The sequence below is a fragment of the Scyliorhinus torazame genome, chromosome 26, assembly GCF_047496885.1.
Source record: "Scyliorhinus torazame isolate Kashiwa2021f chromosome 26, sScyTor2.1, whole genome shotgun sequence".
Classification (NCBI taxonomy): Eukaryota; Metazoa; Chordata; class Chondrichthyes; order Carcharhiniformes; family Scyliorhinidae; genus Scyliorhinus; species Scyliorhinus torazame.
The window spans coordinates 43,055,246-43,077,234 of NC_092732.1; the positions used below are offsets into that span (position 1 = coordinate 43,055,246).

The 21,989-nt window shown below is 42.4% G+C and overlaps 1 protein-coding gene across 1 annotated transcript in view; it reads right to left on the reverse strand.

Moving 5' to 3' along the window:
- Window positions 1-21,989, reverse strand: part of LOC140403018 (DNA-directed RNA polymerase III subunit RPC3-like) — a 232,156-nt gene that overhangs the window by 169,872 nt on the left and 40,295 nt on the right. The window contains 2 exon segments of the mRNA XM_072490671.1: window positions 151-233; window positions 609-794. Of these exon segments, the coding sequence (XP_072346772.1) occupies window positions 151-233; window positions 609-794 (269 nt within the window).

The following is a 21,989-nucleotide window of genomic DNA, read 5'->3' on the forward strand; positions in this document are numbered from 1 at the left end:
GGCAGGTCAGGAGAAGCATTCAGAAGGGAACTGGGCAGTGATCTACGAAGGGAGAATGTGCGGGGGCAGGCGGAGCCAAGAAATAGGTCTAGCAGTGCTGGACTGGAAACATACTGCGGAAACCGCCCCCCCCACCCCCCCGACTCTCACCTCCTGCTCGGCGTGCTCTTGCTTCGATCGTTTCGATTTGGGTTCGCAGCCCTCCCCTGACGTGCGCCTGCGTTTCCCTTGGCCTGAGTGAAGGAGACGGAATATCCTTAAAGACTGGCGACTGCAACAGGGAGATTGTGCACAAAGACAAACGTACAGCCAGGGGAGTCCAGTTACTCAGGCACACCGCGACCACGTTCCATCAGCAGCTTCAGGGGAAGTGTACTGACCTCCACGTGTCTGTTTCCCTCCTCAGCGGCCTCAGGTCAGCTGCTTTCAATCAGACAGCAGCAGGACCTTGCCAAGCACAGAGCCCTGGGGCAGCGAGGAGGCAGGACTGCCACCCGGAAACCGGACAAGGATGCTGGGCGAACAACAGCTTGGGTTTGGTGCGCGCGCATTATGCAGGAAGGGTTAACGGGCTTGGGGCTAAGAATGCCACTTTGACGAGGACTCACCAGTAACGCCGAGCGTGGGGACTGTATACATCTCCGCCTCGTCAGCGACCAGGGTTGGAGCTGGTGAAGGGTGCGCTCCTTCAGCAGTCACCGATTCAGAGACGATCCCACATTTCTGCAGAAAGTGTGTCTGTACCAAGCGGATGAAGGTAGAGGAGGTCTCGCTGTATTCCCGGGTCTTACTGTCTGCAGGGAGAACGGAGTAACAGGTCTGAGCGGGGGACTAGGCAAAGACAGCCAGGAGAACGTCCACAAAACAGACTGACCCCTCTATACAGACTGTGATATAACACTGACCCATCTATACAGACTGTGATATAACACTGACCCCTCTATACAGACTTTGATATATAACACTGGCCCCTCTATACAGACTGTGATATAACACTGACCCCTCTATACAGACTGCGATATAACACTGACCCCTCTATACAGACTGTGATATAACACTGACCCCTCTATACAGACTGTGATATAACACACTGACCCCTCTATACAGACTGTGATATAACACACTGACCCCTCTATACAGACTGTGATATAACACACTGACCCCTCTATACAGACTGTGATATAACACTGACCCCTCTGTACAGTCTGTGATATAACACACTGACCCCTCTATACAGACTGTGATATAACACTGACCCCTCTATACAGACTGTGATATAACACTGACCCCTCTATACAGACTTTGATATATAACACTGGCCCCTCTATACAGACTGTGATATAACACTGACCCCTCTATACAGACTGTGATATAACACTGACCCCTCTATACAGACTTTGATATATAACACTGGCCCCTCTATACAGACTGTGATATAACACTGACCCCTCTATACAGACTGTGATATAACACTGACCCCTCTATACAGACTGTGATATAACACTGACCCCTCTATACAGACTGTGATATAACACACTGACCCCTCTATACAGACTGTGATATAACACTGACCCCTCTATACAGACTGTGATATAACACTGACCCCTCTATACAGACTTTGATATATAACACTGGCCCCTCTATACAGACTGTGATATAACACTGACCCCTCTATACAGACTGTGATATAACACTGACCCCTCTATACAGACTGTGATATAACACACTGACCCATCTATACAGACAGCGATATAACACTGACCCCTCTATACAGACTGTGATATAACACTGAACCCTCTATACAGACTGTGATATAACACTGACCCCTCTATACAGACTGTGATATAACACTGACCCCTCTATACAGACTGTGATATAACACTGACCCCTCTATACAGACTTTGATATATAACACTGGCCCCTCTATACAGACTGTGATATAACACACTGAACCATCTATACAGACTGTGATATAACACTGGCCCCTCTATACAGACTGTGATATAACACACTGACCCCTCTATACAGACTGTGATATAACACTGACCCCTCTATACAGACTGTGATATAACACTGAACCCTCTATACAGACTGTGATATAACACTGAACCCTCTATACAGACTGTGATATAACACACTGACCCCTCTATACAGACTGTGATATAACACTGACCCCTCTATACAGACTGTGATATAACACACTGACCCCTCTATACAGACTGTGATATAACACACTGAACCATCTATACAGACTGTGATATAACACTGGCCCCTCTATACAGACTGTGATATAACACACTGACCCCTCTATACAGACTGTGATATAACACTGACCCCTCAATACAGACTGTGATATAACACTGACCCCTCTATACAGACTGTGATATAACACTGACCCCTCTATACAGACTGTGATATAACACACTGACCCCTCTATACAGACTGTGATATAACACTGACCCCTCTATACAGACTGTGATATAACACTGACCCCTCTATACAGACTGTGATATAACACTGACCACTCTATACAGACTGTGATATAACACTGACCCCTCTATACAGACTGTGATATAACACTGACCACTCTATACAGACTGTGATATAACACTGACCACTCTATACAGACTGTGATATAACACTGACCCCTCTATACAGACTGTGATAGAACACTGACCCCTCTATACAGACTGTGATATAACACTGACCCCTCTATACAGACTGTGATATAATACTGAACCCTCTATACAGACTGTGATATAACACTGACCCCTCTATACAGACTGTGATATAACACACTGACCCCTCTATACAGACTGTGATATAACACTGACCCCTCTATACAGACTGTGATATAACACACTGAACCCTCTATACAGACTGTGATATAACACTGACCCCTCTATACAGACTGTGATATAACACTGACCCCTCTATACAGACTGTGATATAACACACTGACCCCTCTATACAGACTGTGATATAACACTGACCCCTATATACAGACTGTGATATAACACTGACCCCTCTATACAGACTGTGATATAACACACTGACCCCTCTATACAGACTGTGATATAACACACTGACCCCTCTATACAGACTGTGATATAACACACTGACCCCTCTATACAGACTGTGATATAACACACTGACCCCTCTATACAGACTGTGATATGACACACTGACCCCTCTATACATACTGTGATATAACACTGACCCCTCTATACAGACTGTGATGTAACACACTGACCCCTCTATACAGACTGTGATATAACACTGACCCCTCTATACAGACTGTGATATAACACACTGACCCCTCTATACAGACTGTGATATAACACTGACCCCTCTATACAGACTGTGATATAACACTGACCCCTCTATACAGACTGTGATATAACACTGACCCCTCTATACAGACTGTGATATAACACACTGACCCCTCTATACAGGCTGTGATATAACACTGACCCCTCTATACAGACTGTGATATAACACTGACCCCTCTATACAGACTGTGATATAACACACTGACCCCTCTATACAGACTGTGATATAACACACTGACCCCTCTATACAGACTGTGATATAACACTGAACCCTCTATACAGACTGTGATATAACACTGACTCCTCTATACAGACTGTGATATAACACACTGACCCCTCTATACAGACTGTGAAATAACACACTGACCCCTCTATACAGACTGTGATATAACACTGACCCCTCTATACAGACTGTGATATAACACTGACCCCTCTATACAGACTGTGATATAACACTGACCCCTCTATACAGACTGTGATATAACACTGACCCCTCTATACAGACTGTGATATAACACACTGACCCCTCTATACAGACTGTGATGTAACACTGACCCCTCTATACAGACTGTGATATAACACTGACCCCTCTATACAGACTGTGATATAACACACTGACCCCTCTATACAGACTGTGATATAACACTGAACCCTCTATACAGACTGTGATATAACACTGACCCCTCTATACAGACTGTGATATAACACACTGACCCCTCTATACAGACTGTGATATAACACACTGAGCCCTCTATACAGACTGTGATATAATACTGACCCCTCTATAGAGACTGTGATATAACACACTGGCCCCTCTATACAGACTGTGATATAACACTGACCCCACTATACAGACTGTGTTATAACACTGACCCCTCTATACAGACTGTGATATAACACTGAACCCTCTATACAGACTGTGATATAACACACTGAACCCTCTATACTGACTGTGATATAACACACTGACCCCTCTATACTGACTGTGATATAACACTGACCCCTCTATACAGACTGCGATATAACACACTGACCCCTCTATACAGACTGTGATATAACACACTGACCCCTCTATACAGACTGTGATATAACACTGACCCCTCTATACAGACTGTGATATAACACTGACCCCTCTATACAGACTGTGATATAACACACTGACCCCTCTATACAGACTGTGATATAACACTGACCCCTCTATACAGACTGTGATATAACACACTGACCCCTCTATACAGACTGTGATATAACACTGATCCCTCTATACAGACTGTGATATAACACTGAACCCTCTATACAGACTGTGATATAACACACTGACCCCTCTATACAGACTGTGATATAACACACTGACCCCTCTATACAGACTGTGATATAACACACTGACCCCTCTATACATACTGTGATATAACACTGAACCCTCTATACAGACTGTGATGTAACACACTGACCCCTCTATACAGACTGTGATATAACACACTGACTCCTCTATACAGACTGTGATATAACACTGACCCCTCTATACAGACTGTGATGTAACACTGAACCCTCTATACAGACTGTGATATAACACTGACCCCTCTATACAGTCTGTGATATAACACACTGACCCCTCTATACAGACTGTGATATAACACACTGACCCCTCTATACAGACTGTGATATAACACTGAACCCTCTATACAGACTGTGATATAACACTGACCCCTCTATACAGACTGTGATATAACACACTGACCCCTCTATACAGACTGTAATATAACACACTGACCCCTCTATACAGACTGTGATATAACACACTGACCCCTCTATACAGACTGTGATATAACACTGACCCCTCTATACAGACTGTGATATAACACACTGACCCCTCTATACAGACTGTGATATAACACACTGACCCCTCTATACAGACTGTGATATAACACACTGACCCCTCTATACAGACTGTGATATAACACACTGACCCCTCTATACAGACTGTGATATAACACTGACCCCTCTATACAGACTGTGATATAACACTGACCCCTCAAAACAGACTGTGATATAACACTGGCCCCTCTATACAGACTGTGATATAACACTGACCCCTCTATACAGACTGTGATATAACACTGAACCCTCTATACAGACTGTGATATAACACTGACCCCTCTATACAGACTGTGATATAACACTGAACCCTCTATACAGACTGTGATATAACACTGACCCCTCTATACAGACTGTGATATAACACTGACCCCTCTATACAGACTGTGATATAACACTGAACCCTCTATACAGACTGTGATATAACACACTGACCCCTCTATACAGACGGTGATATAACACACTGACCCCTCTATACAGACTGTGATATAACACACTGACCCCTCTATACAGACTGTGATGTAACACACTGACCCCTCTATACAGACTGTGATATAACACTGAACCCTCTATACAGACTGTGATATAACACTGACCCCTCTATACAGACTGTGTTATAACACTGACCACTCTATACAGACTGTGATTATAACACTGACCCCTCCATACAGACTGTGATATAACACACTGACCCCTCTATACAGACTGTGATATAACACACTGACCCCTCTGTACAGACTGTGATATAACACTGACCCCTCTATACAGACTGTGGTATAACACACTGACCCCTCTATACAGACTGTGATATAACACTGACCCCTCTATACAGACTGTGATATAACACACTGACCCCTCTATACAGACAGTGATATAACACACTGACCCCTCTATACAGACTGTGATATAACACTGACCCCTCTATACAGACTGTGATATAACACACTGAACCCTCTATACAGACTGTGATATAACACTGACCCCTCTATACAGACTGTGATATAACACACTGACCCCTCTATACAGACTGTGATATAACACTGACCCCTATATACAGACTGTGATATAACACACTGACCCCTCTATACAGACTGTGATATAACACACTGACCCCTCTATACAGACTGTGATATAACACACTGACCCCTCTATACAGACTGTGATATGACACACTGACCCCTCTATACATACTGTGATATAACACTGACCCCTCTATACAGACTGTGATGTAACACACTGACCCCTCTATACAGACTGTGATATAACACACTGACCCCTCTATACAGACTGTGATATAACACACTGACCCCTCTGTACAGACTGTGATATAACACTGAACCCTCTATACAGACTGTGATATAACACTGACCCCTCTATACAGACTGTGATATAACACACTGACCCCTCTATACAGACTGTGATATAACACACTGACCCCTATATGCAGACTGTGATATAACACTGACCCCTCAATACAGACTGTGATATAACACTGACCCCTCTATACAGACTGTCATATAACACTGACCCCTCTATACAGACTGTGATATAACACTGACCCCTCTATACAGACTGTGATATAACACACTGACCCCTCTATACAGACTGTGATATAACACTGACCCCTCTATACAGACTGTGATATAACACACTGACCCCTCTATACAGACTGTGATATAACATACTGACCCCTATATGCAGACTGTGATATAACACTGACCCCTCAATACAGACTGTGATATAACACTGACCCCTCTATACAGACTGTGATATAACACTGACCCCTCTATACAGACTGTGATATAACACTGACCCCTCTATACAGACTGTGATATAACACTGACCCCTCTTTACAGACTGTGATATAACACACTGAGCCCTCTATACAGACTGTGATATAACACTGATCCCTCTATACAGACTGTGATATAACACACTGACCCCTCTATACAGACTGTGATATAACACTGACCCCTCTATACAGACTGTGTTATAACACTGACCCCTCTATACAGACTGTGATATAACACTGAACCCTCTATACAGACTGTGATATAACCCACTGACCCCTCTATACTGACTGTGATATAACACTGACCCCTCTATACAGACTGCGATATAACACACTGACCCCTCTATACAGACTGTGGTATAACACACTGACCCCTCTATACAGACTGTGATATAACACTGACCCCTCTATACAGACTGTGATATAACACTGACCCCTCTATACAGACTGTGATATAACACTGACCCCTCTATACAGACTGTGATATAACACTGACCCCTCTATACAGACTGTGATATAACACTGAACCCTCTATACAGACTGTGATATAACACACTGACCCCTCTATACAGACTGTGATATAACACTGACCCCTCTATACAGACTGTGATATAACACTGAACCCTCTATACAGACTGTGATATAACACACTGACCCCTCTATACAGACTGTGATATAACACACTGACCCCTCTATACAGACTGTGATATAACACACTGACCCCTCTATACATACTGTGATATAACACTGACCCCTCTATACAGACTGTGATGTAACACACTGACCCCTCTATACAGACTGTGATATAACACACTGACTCCTCTATACAGACTGTGATATAACACTGACCCCTCTATACAGACTGTGATATAACACTGAACCCTCTATACAGACTGTGATATAACACTGACCCCTCTATACAGTCTGTGATATAACACACTGACCCCTCTATACAGACTGTGATATAACACACTGACCCCTCTATACAGACTGTGATATAACACTGAACCCTCTATACAGACTGTGATATAACACTGACCCCTCTATACAGACTGTGATATAACACACTGACCCCTCTATACAGACTGTAATATAACACACTGACCCCTCTATACAGACTGTGATATAACACACTGACCCCTCTATACAGACTGTGATATAACACTGACCCCTCTATACAGACTGTGATATAACACACTGACCCCTCTATACAGACTGTGATATAAGACACTGACCCCTCTATACAGACTGTGATATAACACACTGACCCCTCTATACAGACTGTGATATAACACACTGACCCCTCTATACAGACTGTGATATAACACTGACCCCTCTATACAGACTGTGATATAACACTGACCCCTCTATACAGACTGTGATATAACACTGAACCCTCTATACAGACTGTGATATAACACTGACCCCTCTATACAGACTGTGATATAACACTGACCCCTCTATACAGACTGTGATATAACACTGAACCCTCTATACAGACTGTGATATAACACACTGACCCCTCTATACAGACTGTGATATAACACACTGACCCCTCTATACAGACTGTGATATAACACACTGACCCCTCTATACAGACTGTGATATAACACACTGACCCCTCTATACAGACTGTGATATAACACTGACCACTCTATACAGACTGTGATATAACACTGAACCCTCTATACAGACTGTGATATAACACTGAACCCTCTATACAGACTGTGATACAACACACTGACCCCTCTATACAGACTGTGATATAACACTGACCACTCTATACAGACTGTGATATAACACTAAACCCTCTATACAGACTGTGATATAACACTGACCCCTCTATACAGACTGTGTTATAACACTGACCACTCTATACAGACTGTGATATAACACTGACCCCTCTATACAGACTGTGATATAACACTGACCCCTCTATACAGACTGTGATATAACACTGACCCCTCTATACTGACTGTGATATAACACTGACCCCTCTATACTGACTGTGATATAACACTGACCCCTCTATACAGACTGTGATATAACACACTGACCCCTCTATACAGACTGTGATATAACACACTGACCCCTCTATACAGACTGTGATATAACACACTGACCCCTCTATACAGACTGTGATATAACACTGAGCCCTCTATACAGACTGTGATATAACACTGACCCCTGTATACAGACTGTGATATAACACTGACCCCTCTATACAGACTGTGATATAACACACTGAACCCTCTATACAGACTGTGATATAACACTGAACCCTCTATACAGACTGTGATATAACACTGAACCCTCTATACAGACTGTGATATAACACTGACCCCTCTATACAGACTGTGATATAACACACTGACCCCTCTATACTGACTGTGATATAACACTGACCCCTCTATACAGACTGCGATATAACACACTGACCCCTCTATACAGACTGTGATATAACACACTGACCCCTCTATACAGACTGTGATATAACACTGACCCCTCTATACAGACTGTGATATAACCCACTGACCCCTCTATACAGACTGTGATAGAACACACTGACCCCTCTATACAGACTGTGATATAACACACTGACCCCTCTATACAGACTGCGATATAACACACTGACCCCTCTATACAGACTGTGATACAACACTGAACCCTCTATACAGACTGTGATATAACACACTGACCCCTCTATATAGACTGCGATATAACACACTGACCCCTCTATACAGACTGTGATACAACACTGAACCCTCTATACAGACTGTGATATAACACTCTGACCCCTCTATACTGACTGTGATATAACACTGACCCCTCTATACAGACTGTGATATAACCCACTGTCCCCTCTATACAGACTGTGATATAACACACTGACCACTCTATACAGACTGTGATATAACACTGACCCCTCTATACAGACTGTGATATAACCCTCTGACCCCTCTATACAGACTGTGATATAACACACTGACCCCTCTATACAGACTGTGATATAACCCACTGACCCCTCTATACAGACTGTGATATAACACTGACCCCTCTATACAGACTGTGATATAACCCACTGACCCCTCTATACAGACTGTGATATAACACACTGACCCCTCTATACAGACTGTGATATAACACACTGACCCCTCTATACAGACTGCGATATAACACACTGACCCCTCTATACAGACTGTGATATAACACACTGACCACTCTATACTGACTGTGATATAACACTGACCCCTCTATATAGACTGCGATATAACACACTGACCCCTGTATACAGACTGTGATATAACACACTGACCCCTCTATACAGACTGTGATATAACACTGAACCCTCTATACAGACTGTGATATAACACACTGACCCCTCTATACAGACTGTGATATAACACTGACCCCTCTATCCAGACTGTGATGTAACAAACTGACCCCTCTATACAGACTGTGATGTAACACACTGACCCCTCTATACAGACTGTGATATAACACTGACCCCTCTATACAGACTGTGATATAACACTGACCCCTCTATACAGACTGTGATATAACACTGACCCCTCTATACAGACTGTGATATAACACTGAACCCTCTATACAGACTGTGATATAACACCGACCCCTCTATACAGACTGTGATATAACACTGACCCCTCTATACAGACTGTGATATAACACACTGACCCCCCTATACAGACTGTGATATAACACTGACCCCTCTATACAGACTGTGATATAACACTGACCCCTCTATACAGACTGTGATATAACACTGACCCCTCTATACAGACTGTGATATAACACCGACCCCTCGATACAGACTGTGATATAACACACTGACCCCTCTATACAGACTGTGATATAACACTGACCCCTCTATACAGACTGTGATATAACACTGAACCCTCTATACAGACTGTGATATAACACTGACCCCTCAATACAGACTGCGATATAACACTGACCCCTCTATACAGACTGTGATATAACACACTGACCCCTCTATACAGACTGTGATATAACACTGACCCCTCTATACAGACTGTGATATAACACACTGACCCCTCTATACAGACTGTGATATAACACTGACCACTCTATACAGACTGTGATATAACACACTGACCCCTCTATACTGACTGTGATATAACACTGACCCCTCAATACAGACTGTGATATAACACTGACCCCTCTATACAGACTGTGATATAACACTGACCCCTCTATACAGACTGTGATATAACACTGACCCCTCTATACAGACTGTGATATAACACTGACCCCTCTATACAGACTGTGATATAACACTGACCCCTCTATTCAGACTGTGATATAACACTGACCCCTCTATACAGACTGTGATATAACACTGACCCCTCTATACAGACTGTGATATAACACTGACCCCTCTATACAGACTGTGATATAACACACTGACCCCTCAATACAGACTGTGATATAACACACTGAGCCCTCTATACAGACTGTGATATAACACTGACCCCTCTATACAGACTGTGATATAACACACTGGCCCCTCTATACAGACTGTGATATAACACTGACCCCTCTATACAGACTGTGTTATAACACTGACCCCTCTATACAGACTGTGATATAACACTGAACCCTCTATACAGACTGTGATATAACACACTGAACCCTCTATACAGACTGTGATATAACACACTGAACCCTCTATACAGACTGTGATATAACACTGAACCCTCTATACAGACTGTGATATAACACACTGACCCCTCTATACAGACTGTGATATAACACTGAACCCTCTATACTGACTGTGATATAACACACTGACCCCTCTATACTGACTGTGATATAAGACTGACCCCTCTATACAGACTGCGATATAACACACTGACCACTCTTTACAGACTGTGATATAACACACTGACCCCTCTATACAGACTGTGATATAACACTGACCCCTCTATACAGACTGTGATATAACACTGACCCCTCTATACAGACTGTGATATAACACTGACCCCTCTATACAGACTGTGATATAACACTGACCCCTCTATACAGACTGTGATATAACACACTGACCCCTCTATACAGACTGTGATATAACACTGACCCCTCTATACAGACTGTGATATAACACTGAACCCTCTATACAGACTGTGATATAACACACTGACCCCTCTATACAGACTGTGATATAACACACTGACCCCTCTATACAGACTGTGATATAACACACTGACCCCTCTATACATACTGTGATATAACACTGACCCCTCTATACAGACTGTGATGTAACACACTGACCCCTCTATACAGACTGTGATATAACACTGACCCATCTATACAGACTGTGATATAACCCTGACCCCTCTATACAGACTGTGATATAACACACTGACTCCTCTATACAGACTGTGATATAACACTGACCACTCTATACAGACTGTGATATAACACACTGACCCCTCTATACTGACTGTGATATAACACTGACCCCTCAATACAGACTGTGATATAACACTGACCCCTCTATACAGACTGTGATATAACACTGACCCCTCTATACAGACTGTGATATAACACTGACCCCTCTATACAGACTGTGATATAACACTGACCCCTCTATACAGACTGTGATATAACACTGACCCCTCTATACAGACTGTGATATAACACTGACCCCTCTATACAGACTGTGATATAACACTGACCCCTCTATACAGACTGTGATATAACACTGACCCCTCTATTCAGACTGTGATATAACACTGACCCCTCTATACAGACTGTGATATAACACTGACCCCTCTATACAGACTGTGATATAACACTGACCCCTCTATACAGACTGTGATATAACACACTGACCCCTCAATACAGACTGTGATATAACACACTGAGCCCTCTATACAGACTGTGATATAACACTGACCCCTCTATACAGACTGTGATATAACACACTGGCCCCTCTATACAGACTGTGATATAACACTGACCCCTCTATACAGACTGTGTTATAACACTGACCCCTCTATACAGACTGTGATATAACACTGAACCCTCTATACAGACTGTGATATAACACACTGAACCCTCTATACAGACTGTGATATAACACACTGAACCCTCTATACAGACTGTGATATAACACTGAACCCTCTATACAGACTGTGATATAACACACTGACCCCTCTATACAGACTGTGATATAACACTGAACCCTCTATACTGACTGTGATATAACACACTGACCCCTCTATACTGACTGTGATATAACACTGACCCCTCTATACAGACTGCGATATAACACACTGACCACTCTATACAGACTGTGATATAACACACTGACCCCTCTATACAGACTGTGATATAACACTGACCCCTCTATTCAGACTGTGATATAACACTGACCCCTCTATACAGACTGTGATATAACACTGACCCCTCTATACAGACTGTGATATAACACTGACCCCTCTATACAGACTGTGATATAACACACTGACCCCTCTATACAGACTGTGATATAACACACTGAGCCCTCTATACAGACTGTGATATAACACTGAACCCTCTATACAGACTGTGATATAACACACTGACCCCTCTATACAGACTGTGATATAACACACTGACCCCTCTATACAGACTGTGATATAACACACTGACCCCTCTATACATACTGTGATATAACACTGACCCCTCTATACAGACTGTGATGTAACACACTGACCCCTCTATACAGACTGTGATATAACACTGACCCATCTATACAGACTGTGATATAACCCTGACCCCTCTATACAGACTGTGATATAACACACTGACTCCTCTATACAGACTGTGATCTAACACTGACCACTCTATACAGACTGTGATATAACACACTGACCCCTCTATACTGACTGTGATATAACACTGACCCCTCAATACAGACTGTGATATAACACTGACCCCTCTATACAGACTGTGATATAACACTGACCCCTCTATACAGACTGTGATATAACACTGACCCCTCTATACAGACTGTGATATAACACTGACCCCTCTATACAGACTGTGATATAACACTGACCCCTCTATACAGACTGTGATATAACACTGACCCCTCTATACAGACTGTGATATAACACTGACCCCTCTATACAGACTGTGATATAACACTGACCCCTCTATTCAGACTGTGATATAACACTGACCCCTCTATACAGACTGTGATATAACACTGACCCCTCTATACAGACTGTGATATAACACTGACCCCTCTATACAGACTGTGATATAACACACTGACCCCTCAATACAGACTGTGATATAACACACTGAGCCCTCTATACAGACTGTGATATAACACTGACCCCTCTATACAGACTGTGATATAACACACTGGCCCCTCTATACAGACTGTGATATAACACTGACCCCTCTATACAGACTGTGTTATAACACTGACCCCTCTATACAGACTGTGATATAACACTGAACCCTCTACAGACTGTGATATAACACACTGAACCCTCTATACAGACTGTGATATAACACACTGAACCCTCTATACAGACTGTGATATAACACTGAACCCTCTATACAGACTGTGATATAACACACTGACCCCTCTATACAGACTGTGATATAACACTGAACCCTCTATACTGACTGTGATATAACACACTGACCCCTCTATACTGACTGTGATATAACACTGACCCCTCTATACAGACTGCGATATAACACACTGACCACTCTATACAGACTGTGATATAACACACTGACCCCTCTATACAGACTGTGATATAACACTGACCCCTCTATACAGACTGTGATATAACACTGACCCCTCTATACAGACTGTGATATAACACACTGACCCCTCTATACAGACTGTGATATAACACTGACCCCTCTATACAGACTGTGATATAACACACTGACCCCTCTATACAGACTGTGATATAACACTGACCCCTCTATACAGACTGTGATATAACACTGAACCCTCTATACAGACTGTGATATAACACACTGACCCCTCTATACAGACTGTGATATAACACACTGACCCCTCTATACAGACTGTGATATAACACACTGACCCCTCTATACATACTGTGATATAACACTGACCCCTCTATACAGACTGTGATGTAACACACTGACCCCTCTATACAGACTGTGATATAACACTGACCCCTCTATACAGACTGTGATGTAACACACTGACCCCTCTATACAGACTGTGATATAACACTGACCCATCTATACAGACTGTGATATAACCCTGACCCCTCTATACAGACTGTGATATAACACACTGACTCCTCTATACAGACTGTGATATAACACTGACCCCTCTATACAGACTGTGATATAACACACTGACTCCTCTATACAGACTGTGATATAACACACTGACTCCTCTATACAGACTGTGATATAACACTGACCCCTCTATACAGACTGTGATATAACACTGACCCCTCTATACAGACTGTGATATAACACACTGACTCCTCGATACAGACTGTGATATAACACTGACCCCTCTATACAGACTGTGATATAACACTGAACCCTCTATACAGACTGTGATATAACACACTGACCCCTCTATACAGACTGTGATATGACACTGAACCCTCTATACAGACTGTGATATAACACACTGACCCCGCTATACAGACTGTGATATAACACTGACCCCTCTATACAGACTGTGATATAACACTGACCCCTCTATACAGTCTGTGATATAACACACTGACCCCTCTATACAGACTGTGATATAACACACTGACCCCTCTATACAGACTGTGATATAACACTGAACCCTCTATACAGACTGTGATATAACACTGACCCCTCTATACAGACTGTGATATAACACTGACCCCTCTATACAGACTGTGATATAACACACTGACCCCTCTATACAGACTGTGATATAACACTGAACCCTCTATACAGACTGTGATATAACACTGACCCCTCTATACAGACTGTGATATAACACACTGACCCCTCTATACAGACTGTAATATAACACACTGACCCCTCTATACAGACTGTGATATAACACACTGACCCCTCTATACAGACTGTGATATAACACTGACCCCTCTATACAGACTGTGATATAACACACTGACCCCTCTATACAGACTGTGATATAACACACTGACCCCTCTATACAGACTGTGATATAACACTGACCCCTCTATACAGACTGTGATATAACACTGACCCCTCTATACAGACTGTGATATAACACTGACCCCTCTATACAGACTGTGATATAACACTGACCCCTCAAAACAGACTGTGATATAACACTGGCCCCTCTATACAGACTGTGATATAACACTGACCCCTCTATACAGACTGTGATATAACACTGAACCCTCTATACAGACTGTGATATAACACTGACCCCTCTATACAGACTGTGATATAACACTGACCCCTCTATACAGACTGTGATATAACACTGAACCCTCTATACAGACTGTGATATAACACTGACCCCTCTATACAGACTGTGATATAACACTGACCCCTCTATACAGACTGTGATATAACACTGAACCCTCTATACAGACTGTGATATAACACACTGACCCCTCTATACAGACGGTGATATAACACACTGACCCCTCTATACAGACTGTGATATAACACACTGACCCCTCTATACAGACTGTGATGTAACACACTGACCCCTCTATACAGACTGTGATATAACACTGAACCCTCTATACAGACTGTGATATAACACTGACCCCTCTATACAGACTGTGTTATAACACTGACCACTCTATACAGACTGTGATTATAACACTGACCCCTCCATACAGACTGTGATATAACACACTGAGCCCTCTATACAGACTGTGATATAACACTGACCCCTCTATACAGACTGTGATATAACACACTGACCCCTCTATACAGACTGTGATATAACACACTGACCCCTCTATACAGACTGTGATATAACACTGACCCCTCTATACAGACTGTGATATAACACACTGAACCCTCTATACAGACTGTGATATAACACTGACCCCTCTATACAGACTGTGATATAACACACTGACCCCTCTATACAGACTGTGATTTAACACTGACCCCTATATACAGACTGTGATATAACACACTGACCCCTCTATACAGACTGTGATATAACACACTGACCCCTCTATACAGACTGTGATATAACACACTGACCCCTCTATACAGACTGTGATATGACACACTGACCCCTCTATACATACTGTGATATAACACTGACCCCTCTATACAGACTGTGATGTAACACACTGACCCCTCTATACAGACTGTGATATAACACACTGACCCCTCTATACAGACTGTGATATAACACACTGACCCCTCTGTACAGACTGTGATATAACACTGAACCCTCTATACAGACTGTGATATAACACTGACCCCTCTATACAGACTGTGATATAACACACTGACCCCTATATGCAGACTGTGATATAACACTGACCCCTCAATACAGACTGTGATATAACACTGACCCCTCTATACAGACTGTCATATAACACTGACCCCTCTATACAGACTGTGATATAACACTGACCCCTCTATACAGACTGTGATATAACACACTGACCCCTCTATACAGACTGTGATATAACACTGACCCCTCTATACAGACTGTGATATAACACACTGACCCCTCTATACAGACTGTGATATAACACACTGACCCCTATATGCAGACTGTGATATAACACTGACCCCTCAATACAGACTGTGATATAACACTGACCCCTCTATACAGACTGTGATATAACACTGACCCCTCTATACAGACTGTGATATAACACACTGACCCCTCTATACAGACTGTGATATAACACTGACCCCTCGAAAAGACTGTGATATAACACTGACCCCTCTATACAGACTGTGATATAACACTGACCCCTCTATACAGACTGTGATATAACACTGACCCCTCTATACAGACTGTGATATAACACACTGACCCCTCTATACAGACTGTGATATAACACACTGACCCCTCTATACAGACTGTGATATAACACACTGACCCCTCTATACAGACTGTGATATAACACTGACCCCTCTATACAGACTGTGATATAACACTGACCCCTCTATACAGACTGTGATATAACACACTGACCCCTCTATACAGACTGTGATATAACACTGAACCCTCTATACAGACTGTGATATAACACTGACCCCTCTATACAGACTGTGATATAACACTGACCCCTCTATACAGACTGTGATATAACACTGACCCCTCTATACAGACTGTGATATAACACACTGACCCCTCTATACAGACTGTGATATAACACTGACCCCTCTATAAAGACTGTGATATAACACTGACCCCTCTATACAGACTGTGATATAACACTGACCCCTCTATACAGACTGTGATATAACACTGACCCCTCTATACAGACTGTGATATAACACTGACCCCTCTATACAGACTGTGATATAACACACTGACCCCTCTATACAGACTGTGATATAACACTGACCCCTCTATACAGACTGTGATATAACACACTGACCCCTCTATACAGACTGTGATATAACACACTGAACCATCTATACAGACTGTGATATAACACTGGCCCCTCTATACAGACTGTGATATAACACACTGACCCCTCTATACAGACTGTGATATAACACTGACCCCTCAATACAGACTGTGATATAACACTGACCCCTCTATACAGACTGTGATATAACACTGACCCCTCTATACAGACTGTGATATAACACACTGACCCCTCTATACAGACTGTGATATAACACTGACCCCTCTATACAGACTGTGATATAACACTGACCCCTCTATACAGACTGTGATATAACACTGACCACTCTATACAGACTGTGATATAACACTGACCCCTCTATACAGACTGTGATATAACACTGACCACTCTATACAGACTGTGATATAACACTGACCACTCTATACAGACTGTGATATAACACTGACCCCTCTATACAGACTGTGATAGAACACTGACCCCTCTATACAGACTGTGATATAACACTGACCCCTCTATACAGACTGTGATATAATACTGAACCCTCTATACAGACTGTGATATAACACTGACCCCTCTATACAGACTGTGATATAACACACTGACCCCTCTATACAGACTGTGATATAACACTGACCCCTCTATACAGACTGTGATATAACACACTGAACCCTCTATACAGACTGTGATATAACACTGACCCCTCTATACAGACTGTGATATAACACTGACCCCTCTATACAGACTGTGATATAACACACTGACCCCTCTATACAGACTGTGATATAACACTGACCCCTATATACAGACTGTGATATAACACTGACCCCTCTATACAGACTGTGATATAACACACTGACCCCTCTATACAGACTGTGATATAACACACTGACCCCTCTATACAGACTGTGATATAACACACTGACCCCTCTATACAGACTGTGATATAACACACTGACCCCTCTATACAGACTGTGATATGACACACTGACCCCTCTATACATACTGTGATATAACACTGACCCCTCTATACAGACTGTGATGTAACACACTGACCCCTCTATACAGACTGTGATATAACACTGACCCCTCTATACAGACTGTGATATAACACACTGACCCCTCTATACAGACTGTGATATAACACTGACCCCTCTATACAGACTGTGATATAACACTGACCCCTCTATACAGACTGTGATATAACACTGACCCCTCTATACAGACTGTGATATAACACACTGACCCCTCTATACAGGCTGTGATATAACACTGACCCCTCTATACAGACTGTGATATAACACTGACCCCTCTATACAGACTGTGATATAACACACTGACCCCTCTATACAGACTGTGATATAACACACTGACCCCTCTATACAGACTGTGATATAACACTGAACCCTCTATACAGACTGTGATATAACACTGACTCCTCTATACAGACTGTGATATAACACACTGACCCCTCTATACAGACTGTGAAATAACACACTGACCCCTCTATACAGACTGTGATATAACACTGACCCCTCTATACAGACTGTGATATAACACTGACCCCTCTATACAGACTGTGATATAACACTGACCCCTCTATACAGACTGTGATATAACACTGACCCCTCTATACAGACTGTGATATAACACACTGACCCCTCTATACAGACTGTGATGTAACACTGACCCCTCTATACAGACTGTGATATAACACTGACCCCTCTATACAGACTGTGATATAACACACTGACCCCTCTATACAGACTGTGATATAACACTGAACCCTCTATACAGACTGTGATATAACACTGACCCCTCTATACAGACTGTGATATAACACACTGACCCCTCTATACAGACTGTGATATAACACACTGAGCCCTCTATACAGACTGTGATATAATACTGACCCCTCTATACAGACTGTGATATAACACACTGGCCCCTCTATACAGACTGTGATATAACACTGACCCCTCTATACAGACTGTGTTATAACACTGACCCCTCTATACAGACTGTGATATAACACTGAACCCTCTATACAGACTGTGATATAACACACTGAACCCTCTATACTGACTGTGATATAACACACTGACCCCTCTATACTGACTGTGATATAACACTGACCCCTCTATACAGACTGCGATATAACACACTGACCCCTCTATACAGACTGTGATATAACACACTGACCCCTCTATACAGACTGTGATATAACACTGACCCCTCTATACAGACTGTGATATAACACTGACCCCTCTATACAGACTGTGATATAACACACTGACCCCTCTATACAGACTGTGATATAACACTGACCCCTCTATACAGACTGTGATATAACACACTGACCCCTCTATACAGACTGTGATATAACACTGATCCCTCTATACAGACTGTGATATAACACTGAACCCTCTATACAGACTGTGATATAACACACTGACCCCTCTATACAGACTGTGATATAACACACTGACCCCTCTATACAGACTGTGATATAACACACTGACCCCTCTATACATACTGTGATATAACACTGAACCCTCTATACAGACTGTGATGTAACACACTGACCCCTCTATACAGACTGTGATATAACACACTGACTCCTCTATACAGACTGTGATATAACACTGACCCCTCTATACAGACTGTGATGTAACACTGAACCCTCTATACAGACTGTGATATAACACTGACCCCTCTATACAGTCTGTGATATAACACACTGACCCCTCTATACAGACTGTGATATAACACACTGACCCCTCTATACAGACTGTGATATAACACTGAACCCTCTATACAGACTGTGATATAACACTGACCCCTCTATACAGACTGTGATATAACACACTGACCCCTCTATACAGACTGTAATATAACACACTGACCCCTCTATACAGACTGTGATATAACACACTGACCCCTCTATACAGACTGTGATATAACACTGACCCCTCTATACAGACTGTGATATAACACACTGACCCCTCTATACAGACTGTGATATAACACACTGACCCCTCTATACAGACTGTGATATAACACACTGACCCCTCTATACAGACTGTGATATAACACACTGACCCCTCTATACAGACTGTGATATAACACTGACCCCTCTATACAGACTGTGATATAACACTGACCCCTCAAAACAGACTGTGATATAACACTGGCCCCTCTATACAGACTGTGATATAACACTGACCCCTCTATACAGACTGTGATATAACACTGAACCCTCTATACAGACTGTGATATAACACTGACCCCTCTATACAGACTGTGATATAACACTGAACCCTCTATACAGACTGTGATATAACACTGACCCCTCTATACAGACTGTGATATAACACTGACCCCTCTATACAGACT